General features: G+C 31.8%; 1 protein-coding gene across 2 annotated transcripts; it reads left to right on the top strand.

Moving 5' to 3' along the window:
• The first annotated feature begins 3,431 nt into the window (after positions 1–3,431).
• LOC116025686 (hydroxyproline O-galactosyltransferase GALT2-like) lies at positions 3,432–9,172 on the top strand. 2 transcript variants are annotated; one of them, XR_004099712.1, is made up of 8 exons: positions 3,432–4,868; positions 5,212–5,444; positions 5,979–6,269; positions 7,883–8,011; positions 8,104–8,277; positions 8,373–8,480; positions 8,572–8,896; positions 8,976–9,172. XR_004099712.1 is itself a non-coding variant. In XM_031267016.1 (7 exons), exons 1-7 carry the CDS (start codon positions 3,965–3,967, stop codon positions 8,773–8,775), a joined length of 2,043 nt encoding a protein of 680 aa, XP_031122876.1. In that variant the 5' UTR covers positions 3,432–3,964; the 3' UTR covers positions 8,776–9,172. The 2 variants fall into 2 exon arrangements, 1 of the variants encoding a protein (XP_031122876.1); XM_031267016.1 differs by having other exon boundaries at positions 8,572–9,172.
• Positions 9,173–15,747: the final 6,575 nt, after the last annotated feature.

Genomic DNA, 15,747 nt, shown 5'->3' with positions numbered 1-15,747 from the left:
ATTTCAGTTTCAAGCTTATAGCTTTTCAGCTTTCAGCTACTTTTTAGCTTTCAGCTATCGTTTCAACTAGGTTTGCCAAACATAGCCATAAAGTGAAAATGCTTTTACTTTGAGTTGGTAGTCTAGTAGATATGAATCTCCTCATTTACACCCAAAATTAGTTAAATTAATATTTTTTTGAAAACAAAACTCAAGCAGTAGATTATAAAATAAGTGCCGAAATGGCATCGGGTGGGACTAAATCCCAGTACAACGAGTTTGAAAAAGTAACAGCAGAAGTAGCTAGAGTATGTGCAACGACATTATCGTTCCTTGAAATTAGTCTAACACAGCACGAATTAAAAGTAGCAAGGGATGCCCTACAAGCATCAATGGAGAAACCACCATACGAGAGGAATGGATGGTTTGGTGGCGATAAGGCAGTTGATAGTTGTGAGCAGTCCGTGAGCATTACCACCTCATTAACCTCCGTGGTTCTAAGCCAAGCCAACGCTTGCTTGCATGCAGCTGCTTCTGCTATGAATGGAGTGTAGCAGTGAAGCAGGGGACCAGCTGCAGCCGCCATGAATGATCCATCTGGTGCGAGCAAAACTGCCCCAAACGCTGCAGTCGACGTGCCGGAGTGGTAGGTGGCGAACATTATTACAATTTTACAATTGGAGAGACGTTTGTGGTGGTGGAAGGGGTGAATTTGACTATTTACGCTTGTATAATATATTAATATTTATTTATTCAAGTAAATTTTATTTTTAGTTGTCGTTTATTATGGCAAATAAATGAGGTGAATTTGTTCTTTTTTATTTACTATTTTACTATTGTTATATTAGAATTAGAATACTATAATATTTGGAGAAGAATTAGAATATTATAATATTGGATGGGGGCAGAGTTAGGATTTGACTTCAATAAATAGGGTAAAATTAACTAAATTAACTAACTCATACACATGATTAATTAACTCATATAATTGATAATACAAACACAAATATGCCAAATACAACTATTGAAGTTAGTTATTCGCTTGAAATTTAGGATGCTTTGAAATATTTAAATCGATTATCTTATATTATCAAGAAATTTATCTCAACACTGTAGGACGAAAACTTACTTGTTGATGACAGATGTGCATAGCCTTTGTGGTTGATGTTGTAGCATATTGACTTCGGCGAAAACATTAATAATATTGACATCAAAGATGCATTTTCAATTCTTGAAAAAACTTTGAGCTCTAATAGGGTGATGGGTTTAAACCAAAGTGAACAATTGAATGACTTATACCATCCACAATGCTTCTTCCTATTTTGTTGGCACAACTCTTCCACATTACCATATAATCTCCTTTCATATTTTCTCTCCAACCCTTTCCTGCTTTTCTCTATTTTTTTGTGGACCATACTTCTACCGCATCATCTATTATTTTATTCACTTATTTATAATTAATAATTTTAACTTTATAATTATAATTTCTAATTATGATTTTAATAAAAATAAATTTAGGTAAAAATTTTATTAAAAAAACAAAGATTAATTAGTAAACAAAAAATAATAATAAAAAAGTTAACCTTTCGAAAATCTCTGAAAGGTAGTTAAGGTGCCAAAGCAGGCATATTCTATCTATTTTATAATATTAATTAATATTTTACTTTGCCAAATACAATATAATATTAAATAATATTTTTTTATTTACTATTTTACTATTCTCATAGTAGATATGTTCAACCAACAATATATTTTACACAAATGACAAAAATTATAGATAAGAAAATAGCTCACACTTTACTTTGTCAAATACGATGTTGACACATGCATTTTGACATTTACATATTCTATCTATTTTATACATATGTTTCTAGCTTAATTAGATTTTACTCAATTATTTTTTATAATATTTAATATAATGTTAATGCATAAAATTTTTATATTCAAAAATTACATCAAAATATTACTAAAAGAAAAAATCAAAATTAAAATTCATAAAAATATTTTTAAAAATATTTGATTTAACCCATAAATAATAAATAGACCAGGTAAAGTGAGATGTATGTCTTAAGGTGTGTTTGGTTCGCACATGGGAATCAGAATCGAAAAGTGTATCAAATACTTGGTAATGGTAATGAGTTTTGGTGAAAGTATTTTGCATGTTTGGTAGTGGGTGAAATGAGAATGATTATCAATAGTTGGGGAAGCGGAGGAGGAAGGGAAATGAAATCCTTATTATATTAGGGAATGCGTTTTGCAATTAATGAGGTAATCAAAACCCATAGTAGTGTTCTAAAAACATGCCAACCAAACAATAACAATGACTTGATACCCATTCTTGATAGCTAAACTTGTCAACCAAACACACGCTTAATTTTATTGTTTTCATTATAAATGATCTGAATATTGATCATCATTATCATTTTCTCCTAAGAGTTCGTTTGGAAAGAAGGAAAATAACTTCCGAAAAATGTTTTCTGATCTGGAAAATGAGTCATTTTCTGGAAAACATTTTCTTTTACGGTGTTTGGTTGCGTTATGGAAAACTGTCTTGGTGTGTTTGGTTCATTTTGGTCGAGAACATGCGAAACGGTCATTCTGGTCATTCTGAAAAATGACTTACGGAAAAAATTCCGTAAGTCATTTTTCAAAAAAATGAATTGATTTCCCTTGGTCAACGGAAAACATTTTCCGTTGATCGCATTTTCCAGACGTCGCCAAACACCGAAAACTTGAAAAACATTTTTCAGAAGTCATTTTCTGAGTTACCAAACACATCCTAATTTTAATTTGTACGTGTTCATTAAGAACCATGCTAAAGATTCATACTTTTTACCTTTCTGTTGAATACGTAAGTTTATTATTAATTCAGTGTGAGAGCCAATCAATTCATATGCAAGTGACAAATATGATTTATGAAGTGATAATTTTATCATTTTATGGGCAGAAAATATTTTCCTTTCAATAAATATTATATTATTATATCAATCCGTCGAAATTAATAAGGAGAATTAAGTTCGTTTCACTTGAATTTTGAGTTGTTGGTAAAAAAATATCATGAATAGAAACCAATTGTTATATCATGAATCATGATTAATATTGCATTGCGGATCCTAATATAAAAATTTCGTACCTTCCGTTAATACATTCGGTACTTTTTTGTATATTAAAACAAATAACTTAATAATTGCTTAAACATTACATGATAACTACATATACGGAAACGGTTAACTACGGATACAAAATTTGTAAGTTATTTTTGGACCAAGATTTATAATGCAAGATAAACCCTGGTTCATGGTATAATTTGCCAGAAACATGCACATATAATAGAGTATAAAATGAAGCATTTAATTGCTTGGATTACAAGAAAAGCAAAGTTAAAAAAAAGAGAGATGTGTTTGTTGGGAAAAAAACAATGAGAAAAGAATAGGCAGGAAAAACTCCAACAAAGGAAAGTGTCCAAGATTTTGCTGAGGCCAAACTCCCCTCCCATTTCCCGGGGGCAAAACCAAACTGTTTCAGGCCCATAATATACCGACCCGTATTTCTTCCTTCTTCAGCAACCCAGGGAATCTGTAACCTTGCTACCTCCGACATTGATCCCTTCCATTTCCCCCTTAGAGGCATCCCTTGGATGCATTTCCTTTCGTTAATTTCTTACGAATACTACTTGATCATTGTGTGGTTGCACTCGCAATTTCGTTTTGATTTTGGTTTCAATTTTGGATTTTGACGGGTGGGGTTTCAGTTTCTTGGGATACTTTGGGCGATTACGTTGATGTGCATTGTTGATTCTTGAATTTCAAGGGGGGGTTTGTTTGGGAGTTTAACTGTCTGGGCTATCTGAAATGTGGATTTTGAGTTTGTAGTTTGATACTTTGTAGTGTGTGAAAGTAATGGATTGGAAAGGCTTTCAGCATTTGCTGTAATTTTTTTTTAATTTTTTTTTTTTTGTGTATACTATATTTTGTGGGTTATTAAGATGAAGAGGTTGAAAAATGAGGCTCAGAATGTGAGGAGGGTGAAGTTATCATATGTTTTCTTGTGTTTAGGTGCATTATACTTGATTCTGATTTGCCTCAAGTTTCCTGAGTTTTATGAGAGTGCCACAGCCTTGGGTGGTGATGACAGTGTTCATGGATTGGATGCATTCTTAGATACGGGTGAAGAGGGTGGAGAACTTAGTAAACCGCATTTAGGTTCAGCATATACAGATGGATTGCACAGGATACTGCATAATAATGTTAATTACAATGCACCACAGACCCCATTGGAGGAAGCTTTACCACAGAACACTGATTTGCTACCTAAAAAGCCTCGTAGGCTTGGATATGATCAAATAGCTACTGGTATTATAAGGCCACAGAATATGACTAGCAACTCCTCTGTATTGGAAAGAATGGCAGATGAAGCTTGGGCGTTAGGCTTGAAGGCATGGGATGAAGCAGATAAATACGATGAAAAGGAGGTGGGGGTGAATTCAATATTTGAAGGGAAGCCTGAGTCGTGCCCTTCATCTGTTACCACGACAGGAGAAGAGTTGGCTAAAGGAGATCGCATTATGCTCCTTCCTTGTGGGCTTGCTGCTGGTTCTTCTATCACAGTGATTGGTACTCCACGTTATGCGCATCGTGAATATGTGCCCCAGCTTGCCAAGTCAAGGAAAGGCGATGGGATGGTTTTGATTTCCCATTTTTCATTTGAGCTACAAGGATTGAAAGCAGTGGTTGGGGAGGATCCACCAAAGATTTTGCATCTAAATCCTCGAATAAGAGGAGATTGGAGTGGCAGGCCAGTAATTGAGCATAATACTTGTTATAGAATGCAATGGGGGACAGCACAAAGATGTGATGGTATGCCTTCCAAAAATGATGAGGACATGCTTGGTAAGTGTTCCAGGTTAATTACTCCATTACATCAATCCTCTTTCATTTTAATTCAGTGTTGATTTCATAAATTTCAGTTATGTTGCTTTTACGTTGACATATATGCTGAATGGATGCCTTTATGCCATTGTTTCCTTCCCCAAGGGTAGTCAGCATCCCTGCATACTTTTGCTAGAAAAATGCTGACAGTTACTCTTCTTATATGATATTGCTTATTTAATACTCTGTAGTCCGTAATAATGGGATATAGCTATCCCAACCTTTCCACAAAAGCTTATAGGCTCTGCTTCATTGAATTGACATACTCACATACCACTAAACATGATGCCCACTTTTCTTGCAGTTGATGGATTTTTTAGATGTGAAAAGTGGATGCGAAATGATAAAGTTAATGCGAAAGAGCCCAAAATATTTGCATGGTTTGAGCGATTCGTAGGACGTGCAAAGAAACCAGAGGTGACCTGGCCTTTTCCGTTTATGGAGGGAAGAATGTTTATTTTGACTGTCCGTGCTGGTATTGATGGGTTCCATATAAATGTTGGTGGACGACATTTGACTTCATTTCCATACCGTGTGGTATGTTTGCTTACACCATTAGTGGATTATTGAATTACTCATCATGATGAGTGTATTAACTCTTTCATAAGACAGCCTTGAAATGGCCTTGAATGTTACCAATTCACCATTTTAAGTGTCTAAACCTTGTTTACTAACCAAAGTTATGAACTGATAAAAATGTTAAATTAAATGTGCAAGCTCCCACGTTATTCCCAGTTTGTGGAAAGAAGACACAGTATTTAATGGAGTGAACCAATTCTGGAAAGTTGGAAGGTGATATTAAAACTGAGCTCGACATGTTAACTTGCCAAATAATTCCCAAAATTGATCCTTTTACTGGTATAATTTGAGAAGGAAAGGATTCCTGACACCTTGATATGGCCTATACAAAATATTCCTTTCCTTTTGTTCCATTTGACACATTCATTTTTCTTTTAATCTGTTTGTTCAACTAGATTTAAGATTTGATAGCTACACTGTTTGGACATTATACTTCAATTTACTGCACCTTCATTTCAGTTTCCTTTCTTAGAGAGGTTTCTGTTTCTTCAGGGCTTCACACTGGAAGATGCAACAGGATTGGCCATTGCAGGTGATGTTGATGTTCACTCAGTTTATGCTACAGCTCTGCCAACGTCTCATCCAAGCTTTTCACCTCAAAGGGTATTGGACTTCTCTGAGAAGTGGAAGGCCCTTCCTTTGCCCCAGAATCCTATTAAACTTTTCATTGGAATTCTATCTGCCACCAATCACTTTGCGGAACGCATGGCTATAAGAAAAACTTGGATGCAGTCTCAAGCAATCAGGTCTTTACATGTAGTAGCCCGTTTCTTTGTTGCATTGGTAAGATTGTCCCTTTCTTACAGAACTATCAATTATTTGCTTAATACTATATGGCAGATATGATGAAAATTTAAAACACTGAATCGTTAAGTGGAATACAAAGTAAACTTATAGGCTAGAATTATTTCCAGCTTTAGTTGGGTACTAAAGTGGAATATCACTATATTTTGGGGACTAAAATTGGAACTAGTTGTATAGACTGTACTTAGACACAATTATTGATTCATTCCATGTCAATATTAATGAATGCAGACTATATTTCCTAAATCTCTGTATTCTAAGTTCATTGTGAAATGGTAATTGTTTGTTAATTGTCTTTATGGGATAAGTGCCGTAAAGTGGACAAGTCTTGTGCATGCACTGACATGGGCTATTATCTCTATGATGTTGAATGTGAATATATATCAGGAATGGATTAGCAAATATAGAAAGACTTTTCTGTTAGGTAGCATTTGGCCAATGCCTGTTCTCGATGATTGTAGTGCTGAAGAGAATGAGTTACTATATGGAAAAAAAAAGGAGATAAAGATTGCCTCTCTACCTGAGGACAAGATCTTGGTGCCTGGTTAAATATTGGGCTAAACATTTAGATTTAGGAAGGATCCTGCGCTACCAGCCTCATATTAATGGCTAATTTGTGTGGATATCCATTGATTATTGAATGCCTAAAACAACAAAGGAACAAATTAATTTTCGTTACATGGATAAAGATAAAATCCTAGTGACTTTGCCAAGTAAATCAATATAGGAACAATTTTGGTTGCTCTTAAGACATTGTTTAGTAAATCTGGCTGAAAAAATTTCGATTGGGAGAATTTAAATATGGAGGGAGAGAAAAGGGTATAAATGAAAAAATTTATGGAAACAATATTTCTTCCAATTGTTTTCAAAGAAAATTGGAGGGACAAAAAAGGAATTTAACACCCTACCTCTGCAGGGTAAAACAAATTTCCTTTTATTTATTTATCTATTTTTATAATGAAAATGTGGTTTGGGTGCCATGTTGAATATCATGAAAACCATATTTAGTGGTTTGGGTATCATGTTTAGAGTCTATATCAAGAAAGTCAAAGTTAGATGTTGGAGCAAAATTCTCTTGTTCTCATTTTTCTGCATACAGCATTCCTTAACAAATAAACTGAAACAGATCAAGGAATTCTAGTACAATAATGCTACATACTTAATCTAGTACAATTAAGGTTCTCTATCTCCCAATTTAACTAATCAAGGCTTCAAATCAGCCATACAAGACAAATCTAATGATTCTGAAAATATTGATTTCTCTAAGGTAATACATCTTTTTCATGAAGAAGCTAGAATCCTAGGCTGTGGGTAGAAGATTTTCTTTCCTTCCCAATGCAAACAATGATTATTTAATGCCCTTAAATGGGCGATGCATAATATATCCTAGAGTACCATAGTCTGGTTATTGCAACCTAAGTGGCAAACCTTACTTAATACGACAATATAGATTACCACTGCACAATATGCTACTCATTAGTACTCCTGTTCTGTGTACATTTATGTTTGATTACAGAGCTCGGTTGAAATTCTAGTTTTGTAGAATCTGAGACTCTACTATGTACTCTGTAATTTATACTTTTATTGTGCAGAACCAACGAAAGGAGTTGAATGCAATTTTGAGAAAGGAGGCTGAGTACTTTGGAGACATGGTGATTGTGCCATTTATAGATAGATACGAGTTAGTAGTTTTAAAGACTATTGCCATATGCGACTATGGGGTAATTATGACCTCTTTTTCCTAGTCTACTGACTTCTCTGCTTCTAATTGTTACTTTCTGCTGATTACATGGCCCCAAAATACTCATTGCAGGTTCAAAATGTGACTGCTGCTTATATTATGAAATGTGATGATGACAATTTCATCAGATTAGATGCTGTTCTTAAAGAAATTGATCGTGTTCAATCTGCAAGGTCTCTTTACATTGGCAATCTTAACCTCTTGCATCGGCCTCTGAGACATGGAAAATGGGCAGTAACCTTTGAGGTAATAGTGGTTTGCCCGAGTATAAAAATCTGAAATTATTTATCTACATTCCTTTCTCTCGTGCTTATTTAGTATCCTTGCTGATCACGTAACAGGAGTGGCCCGAAGATATATATCCTCCTTATGCTAATGGACCTGGATATATTATATCCAGTGACATCGCCAAATATGTCGTCTCTGAGCATCTAAGTAACAACTTACGGGTTAGTAAATTCAGATCCCATTTATTTTTCTAGGGATCGTGATTATAGCTATAAATTTCTTTACCCTTTTTTCTGAATCTATTACTGGCAGCTATTCAAAATGGAGGATGTGAGCATGGGAATGTGGGTTGAGAATTACAACGGCACGAAACCCGTTCAGTACCTGCACAACTGGAAGTTCTGTCAGTACGGTTGCATGGAGAACTATATCACGGCGCACTACCAATCCCCTCAGCAAATGTTTTGTCTGTGGGAGAATTTGCTCAAGGGACAAGCTCATTGCTGCAACTCCTAGAACACACAGATGAGTTAAGTCTTGATCGGTTTTGTATTGGTGGCCCTTAGCTTGGGACTTTGATCAATTTGTGATAATCTTTTGGGGTTGGACCAAACTCCTTTCTGGGCATTTGCTGTATGTGAGTTTCTATGATCTATCACCATTGGTGTATCAGGAAAAGTGTCCAAGATTTGTGATTTGTGTGTGCATATATGCAGGCAGGGATTTGCAGATGGGTGGTGAAGTTGAATTGGATAGTGGGTTTAGTGTGATGAAATGTGTCCATAATTGTGTCACCAATATAATCAAAGCCAGGGGTTAAGTTGTACCACTTTTGCCTGGCCATGCCCAAGTAAGTGTACAGTACCGTTACAGTTTGTAAAACAATGTTAGAGATCTTGGTTTTAAGTTAGGCCATTTTGATCTCTTGACTTTTTTTTTTTTTTTGGAATTTTACTTGTCATCTATAAATATATATATCAATTTCCATTCCAAAGAAGTTTTTAAAAAGTTTTACTCCATGGTTTATATATTATATTTATAGGAATTTTCCATGGTATCAATAGTGTCAAATATAACTATAAATGTTATTTTTACTTTTTTTAATATTGTCAATACTGGTGTTAATAGTATTTGTTATAACTAGATATATTATGCATGATTGTACATGGTATTATTAGTATCATTAAAAAGTCTTACATTTATGTACTCTGTAATATATATAAATATAAATATATTACATAGTAATATAATTAATGAGAGTACAATGAATTTCTTGTGAGACCGTCTCACTGATTTCCATTTGTAAGAAGTCAAGTCAAGATGAAATGTAATACTTATTCTTAAAAATGTAATACTATTCAGAAATAAAGTGTTCCTTATAATTAAGGGAAAATGTAATACTTTTAAAAACATTACATTTAATAGAAATGTGAAAATATTACATTATTCTTAAAAAGTATTACACTTTTTAAACTAACAAGCACTTTATTCTTAATATTACATTTATTAGTATAAGTATTACATTTTTACACATTAACCTGACCTGTGTCACTGACTTATAGAAGTTTTTGTCAATTGATAATACGATTAATACTATGATAGAATGCTTCACTGATAGGCGTAAGTTTCATTTAAAAGGAGTAATATTATAGTGTAAAAATTGAGTAGAGTTGATAAATTCACGATAGTCAATGATAAAAAGAATTTTATTATAACGAAAAAAGGGAAAATAACAGCAAATGATTGGATTTGATTGCAAAATCAATGCAGCAAATGAAAATGTGTGTTACAACTACCATATCATATTTCTTTCCAACACGTACATTTCATGCCCATCCCTGCCTAGCTTTATAGAAAGAGGCAATTTATTATATCATGGAGAAGGGTTTATATAACATTATGGAACCTTGATCAAAACGATGAGGTACATAATTTATACTTGTAAGTTAAGGTACATAATTTCATAACACAAAATATAAAAAATCACAATACAATACAAAACACATACCCATGTTATATATTTACTTATTTTTCAATCCGTTTTAGGTACATAATTTGTGTTCATAGGTATAAAATTTCTCAACACAAGACACAGAAATTTATAATGGCCATGTTTGGTAAATGGCTGTTAGCTGATTGGGTTAGAAGGTATAATTAATTGACAATATTAGTTAATTGTAGAAAAGTGTTTGGTAAATTAGCTATTAGCTAATAACTGTTTGATATAATTTCTTTTCTCAAAAGGCTAATTGAAAAGGTTGCTTTGGGTAACATTTTAAAATTTAGGGTGTATTTGGTTGGTGAGTTTAGGCATAAGGTATGTGTACCCAAGTGATTGTTATTATTTGCTTGATAGGTTTTTGGAATACTAGTATGAGTTTGGAATACCCCATTAATTGAAAAACTCATACCCTAATGAAATAATTTTATAACTATGAATCCTGGTATATGGTATTAGGATGGATAGAAAGATTTCAGGTTTGATTAAAATAATTATTATATATTCTTTGTTAAAGGGAACATAAAGAGTCCTTTTGATCGAAGTATTTTCCAACACGTACGCACTAGCTGTTTGCTTGCCAGGTAGTGGCCTGTGAATGGAAAAACTACTAAAAATTTAATTTAAGCCAAAATATGTTTGGTCTATGATGCTTCGTAGTTAGGTTTTCATTGTTATCAAATCATTTAACGTTGGATTCAGTCTGATTTTTTATGTTTATTTTATGACCCACATTTCCCAAGCAGCTTCGGAATTATATTGTTTCATTATTCTTTACTAAAACCTTTAATTTAAGAATGTGTAAAATATTATTATCTACATATATAGGTGGTGTTTGGTTATTGGCTTATCAGCTAAATTTTAGCTTATTTGATCAAGTTTAGCTTCTTTGACCTACCAATAAGCTATTTTGAAGTGTTTGGTAAATGGCTTATTAGTCTTAGCTTATTGGACCAATAAACTGAAAATTGAAAAGCTAATGAAGGTAGCTTTTTCTATTAGCTTGTTGGGATTAATGAGTATATTGACTATTTTGTCTTTTGAAATCAATGGAATTTACTTATAAATGGGTGGAGGGTTTGTTATATTTAAAGGTTGAAATAATACAATACACGCATACCCTTAAATGTCATTTTACACTCAATCAGCTACTAGTAACCAACTAATTTACCAAACAGTTTTTTATAACCAGCTAATACAACCAGCTGGTCAAACCAGTTAACGTAATCAGTCATCAACTACTAGCTAAACCAACTAGCTATCAGCTATAAGCCATCAGCCGTTTGCCAAACACCCCCATAATAATAATATGAGAAATAAGATTTGGTATTTTTAGATTTTTAGATACCGCGTAAGCTTTATGTCCTAATTGCTAATAAATTAATTTACTCTTTAAAATGATGATGCATCAGTTTATAAATGATTGAAACATATTTCATTTGTTCCATTTTATGTGTTGGGTTTAGTTTTAATGAGGCTTAACTAAATTTATTTACAATTTAATTTTTTATAATATTAAGTTTAAATTTAGTATGTAACATTTATATATTTAGAAAATATATTAAAAGTATTATCAAATATAAAAAAAATCAAATTTAAAAATTATAAGAAAGTTTTAATAAAAATAAGTAAACAAGAAAGTGTTAATTTTACTAATAAATAATAAGTAGGACAAAAAACAATGGAGAAAGAGAGTATACTGCATGGTATGGATTGGTATCCTATTAATCCTTTCTCGTAACATAATATATAGGATATAAGAGTACTATCATTAAATATAAAAGTACACTTGTAAATTGTAATACTAGCAATTCACATCCCCACTCATATTCATTAGGGGTGTTAGCGAACAGAGTTTACCGTAAACTACTCATGTTCAGTAAGTGTTTATTTATTAAGGTAAACGAACATAAATGAACAAATTTTAGAGTTCAGATCGGCTCATAAACGAACAGAGTTTGAACAATTGTAGGCTCGTTTGTGTTTGTTTAATAATGTTTACAAACATATTCGTGAACAAGCAGTTTAGCGCGCGCCCGCGCGCACACACACAGATATATATATATATATATATATATATATATAAATTTTAGAGCTCGGATCGGTTGTTGTAGGCTCGTTTGTGTTCGTTTAATAATGTTTACAAACATATTCATGAACAAGCAGTTTAGCACGCGCGATATATATATATATATATGCCTTAGGTGACTGAAGCATAAAGAGTCAACAGTTACCTCCACTGAGGCTTGAATCCACTCCTATCATTCATGTGAGAGTATAAACCGGGACACTCGGTGCCACTAGATCACAAGCTCTTTGGCTACCTTAATTAATATTCTGTAAAAAAAAGCATACCGCCCCAAAATAATAAAAACCATGTATGAAAAATAAAACAAAATTATTAAAAAGACCCCATAAAATCTAACCATGCAATTTAATTTTTATAAAAGAGAGAACATATCGCAGCCACATATCAACCCAAATCAACGACCAAGATTAATCTACATTTCTCATGTGGGAAAGCGTCTTCATTTGATACTTAATAAATATACTTAATAAATACAACACACACACACAAATAGTTGTGCTTTTTGTTTGGTTATTGTTTGTGAACATAAATTATTTCTTGTTCACGAACGAATTGTGATCATGAACATGAGTCTATGTTTGGATATTAAGCGTTCATGAACGTGAACGAACGTGTTCGTAAACGTTAACAAATATGTTCGTGAACGTGTTCACGACGATTTACACACTAATGAACGCTTAACAAATGAACACGAACATAATTTTTAAAACTTTAACAAACAAACACGAATACTCCAAAAATCTTAACAAAAAGATTTTTAAATATATATACATATTTGCTATTTTACTCACCTTGCCACATTTCTTTAAATTAAAATGCTATTTATAATTTATATTAGTATAGTATATTGCGCCCACATATATAGAGAGAAAAATTGTGGTAAGTTCAATATTAAGATTAGGAAAATGATATATGTGCTTTTATGGAGTATCTTTCGTCACGAGTAAACATTTTATTTGGTAAATAAAGAGTTAATTTCATTTTTGGTCCTTGATTTATAGGGGCAATCCACTTTTAGTCCTTAATTTTCAAAACATCCATTTTTAGTCCTAGTATTATTATGACATAATCATTTTTGGTTATCCGTCAACAAAATCGTTGAAATATCGTTAAACACAAGGTCATTTTGATCATTTTTATATAAAGTTGGTTAACCTGCTATATTTTTATTTTTATTTTTTAAAAAAATTTCATAATTGAAAACCTAAATATCCTTGTATTTTACGAAATTTAAACGATTTTGTTGATGGAGGACCAAAATGGTCATTCCATAATAATACTAGGACCAAAAAAAGATTGTTTAGAAAAAATAAGGACTAAAAGTGGAATGCCAATAATAAATCTAGGACTAAAAATGGAATTAACTCGTAAATAAATATGAATGAATAAAAACAATGGTCACTTTGTTATTTAAATCAATCAAAGGATGACACCTCAAGCAAGGAGTGAAAAATGGAGTAGAAAGTGAGAGTACATATAATATTACTCACAAGATTAAGAAAATAACAATATGCATATGATATGCCAAAGACCTTGTGGTCAATCGGCATTTGACTCACCCAAAATGGGATGTCTGTAAAGCTAGTATAATATATTTACTACTGCTATTATAACATAACCTGGCCTGTGAATAATATAGACTTATTCTTTGAATATCATACTCCGTACTTATTAATTCTGTTAATTATATTCAAATAAAATTTTTTAATTAAATTAAACGTGTAAATAATTTTACTTAATTTATTATTTAAAGAAATATCATCCATATTGAAGTAAATACTTATAGTAGATGTTTGATCTTGGAAGTTAAAATTAAAATAGTCCCTAAGATATAATTCAACTCATTGATTAGTTTAAAAAAATTAATAATTTAGTTTTGTTAGTAACCTTATGAGAATTTGTAAACCCTTGCAATTCAGCCATACAAAGGAAAGGAAACGTGAAGAAAATAACATATTTGTCCTTGAATAATAATAATAATAATAATAATAATAATAATATTATTATTATTATTATTATTATTATTATTATTATTATTATTTTCACACGTGCGATGCACGAAATTGATTTGTTATAATATATTAAGAATATTTGGTCCATGTGATATCTTGAGATACGCTTATATTTTGATATTCAGTAAGTACAACTATATTAAGAAAAAATTCACCTGCGAGTAATGGAATAAGCACTTGAGTGTTTGTTGGTTGACCGTAGAGCGTTGATATTCTTTGCACAAATAACAACGCATCAACCAAAGCCTTAAAGAGTTTTCACTTGTCCTGGGGATAGGTTAAAGGCAGAGACAAAAATATACTCCATTACTAAATATGAGAAATAGCAGAAAAGAATAGAAAATATTCAATAGTAGAATTGTTCTTTCCTTTTGAGAGAATTTATAGAGCAATTTTAATAGTCAAATAACAACATGTATTTTATTCAAAATTATGAATTACCGATAGTATAAATTACGTTGCAGGAAATATATGTACTGTATTATTACGATTATTAATTTTAATATAGAATTGTATTACGAATATGAAAGTAGGAAAAAAAAAATATTGTATTAGATTATTAGGAATTGTATTACCATATTTTAATGTACAATTGTAGTACGAATAGGAACTGTATTACAATATTTTATAATATTTGTGTTTTGGGTGGGAAGTTAAAATTAAGGATTTTGTTTTTATTAATAGTATAGAGTATAAATTACACAATGATATTTTAGTCTTTATACCAAATCTTCCTTTTTCGTTCATTCTCAATAATTCTATTCCCCCCCCCCCATTAAATAATGTAATTTGAATTTCTATTTTATTCCACCTTATTATTTTAGACAAATTATTGTGTGAATCATGGTCCACATAGTTGTGTGGATCATGAATATAAGGTACATTTTTATTATACTAAAAGTATATTAATTTTGTACTGAAGGTACATTATTTCATATTATATATAAAATAATGTACTTTCAGTACTTAAATAATGTACTCTAAAATAGTGTATTTTATGTACAAAATGTACTTTTAGTATATTAAAAATGTACTTTTTATTTATGGTTCACACAATTTGGTGAACAATGATCCATGCAATAATGATTGATTCTTTTACCACTAAATTATAATTAATTTTCATTATAATTCATTCTTTCCCATCAAATACTAGGAGTAGCTTTAAACAATTTTCCCACAAAAAAGGAATAATAAAGCCTGTCCACTACAAAAAAGCAATAACTGAAAGAGAATTCAAAACGTCTTTTTGCATGTGGGAAATTTGATTTCGAAAAGTTTAATGAATATCCTAGGTTTTAGTGCGTGATTCCTGAACTATACATACTTACACACACACACATGCAGTAGCTTTAATTTACACTCACTTTGAATAACACATCTCAGAAGAC

This window comes from Ipomoea triloba, chromosome 1 (genome assembly GCF_003576645.1).
Source record: "Ipomoea triloba cultivar NCNSP0323 chromosome 1, ASM357664v1".
In the NCBI taxonomy this organism is placed as follows: domain Eukaryota; kingdom Viridiplantae; phylum Streptophyta; class Magnoliopsida; order Solanales; family Convolvulaceae; genus Ipomoea; species Ipomoea triloba.
The sequence above is the reverse complement of the archived record's forward strand: the minus strand, read 5'-3'. Positions and strand labels throughout refer to the sequence as shown.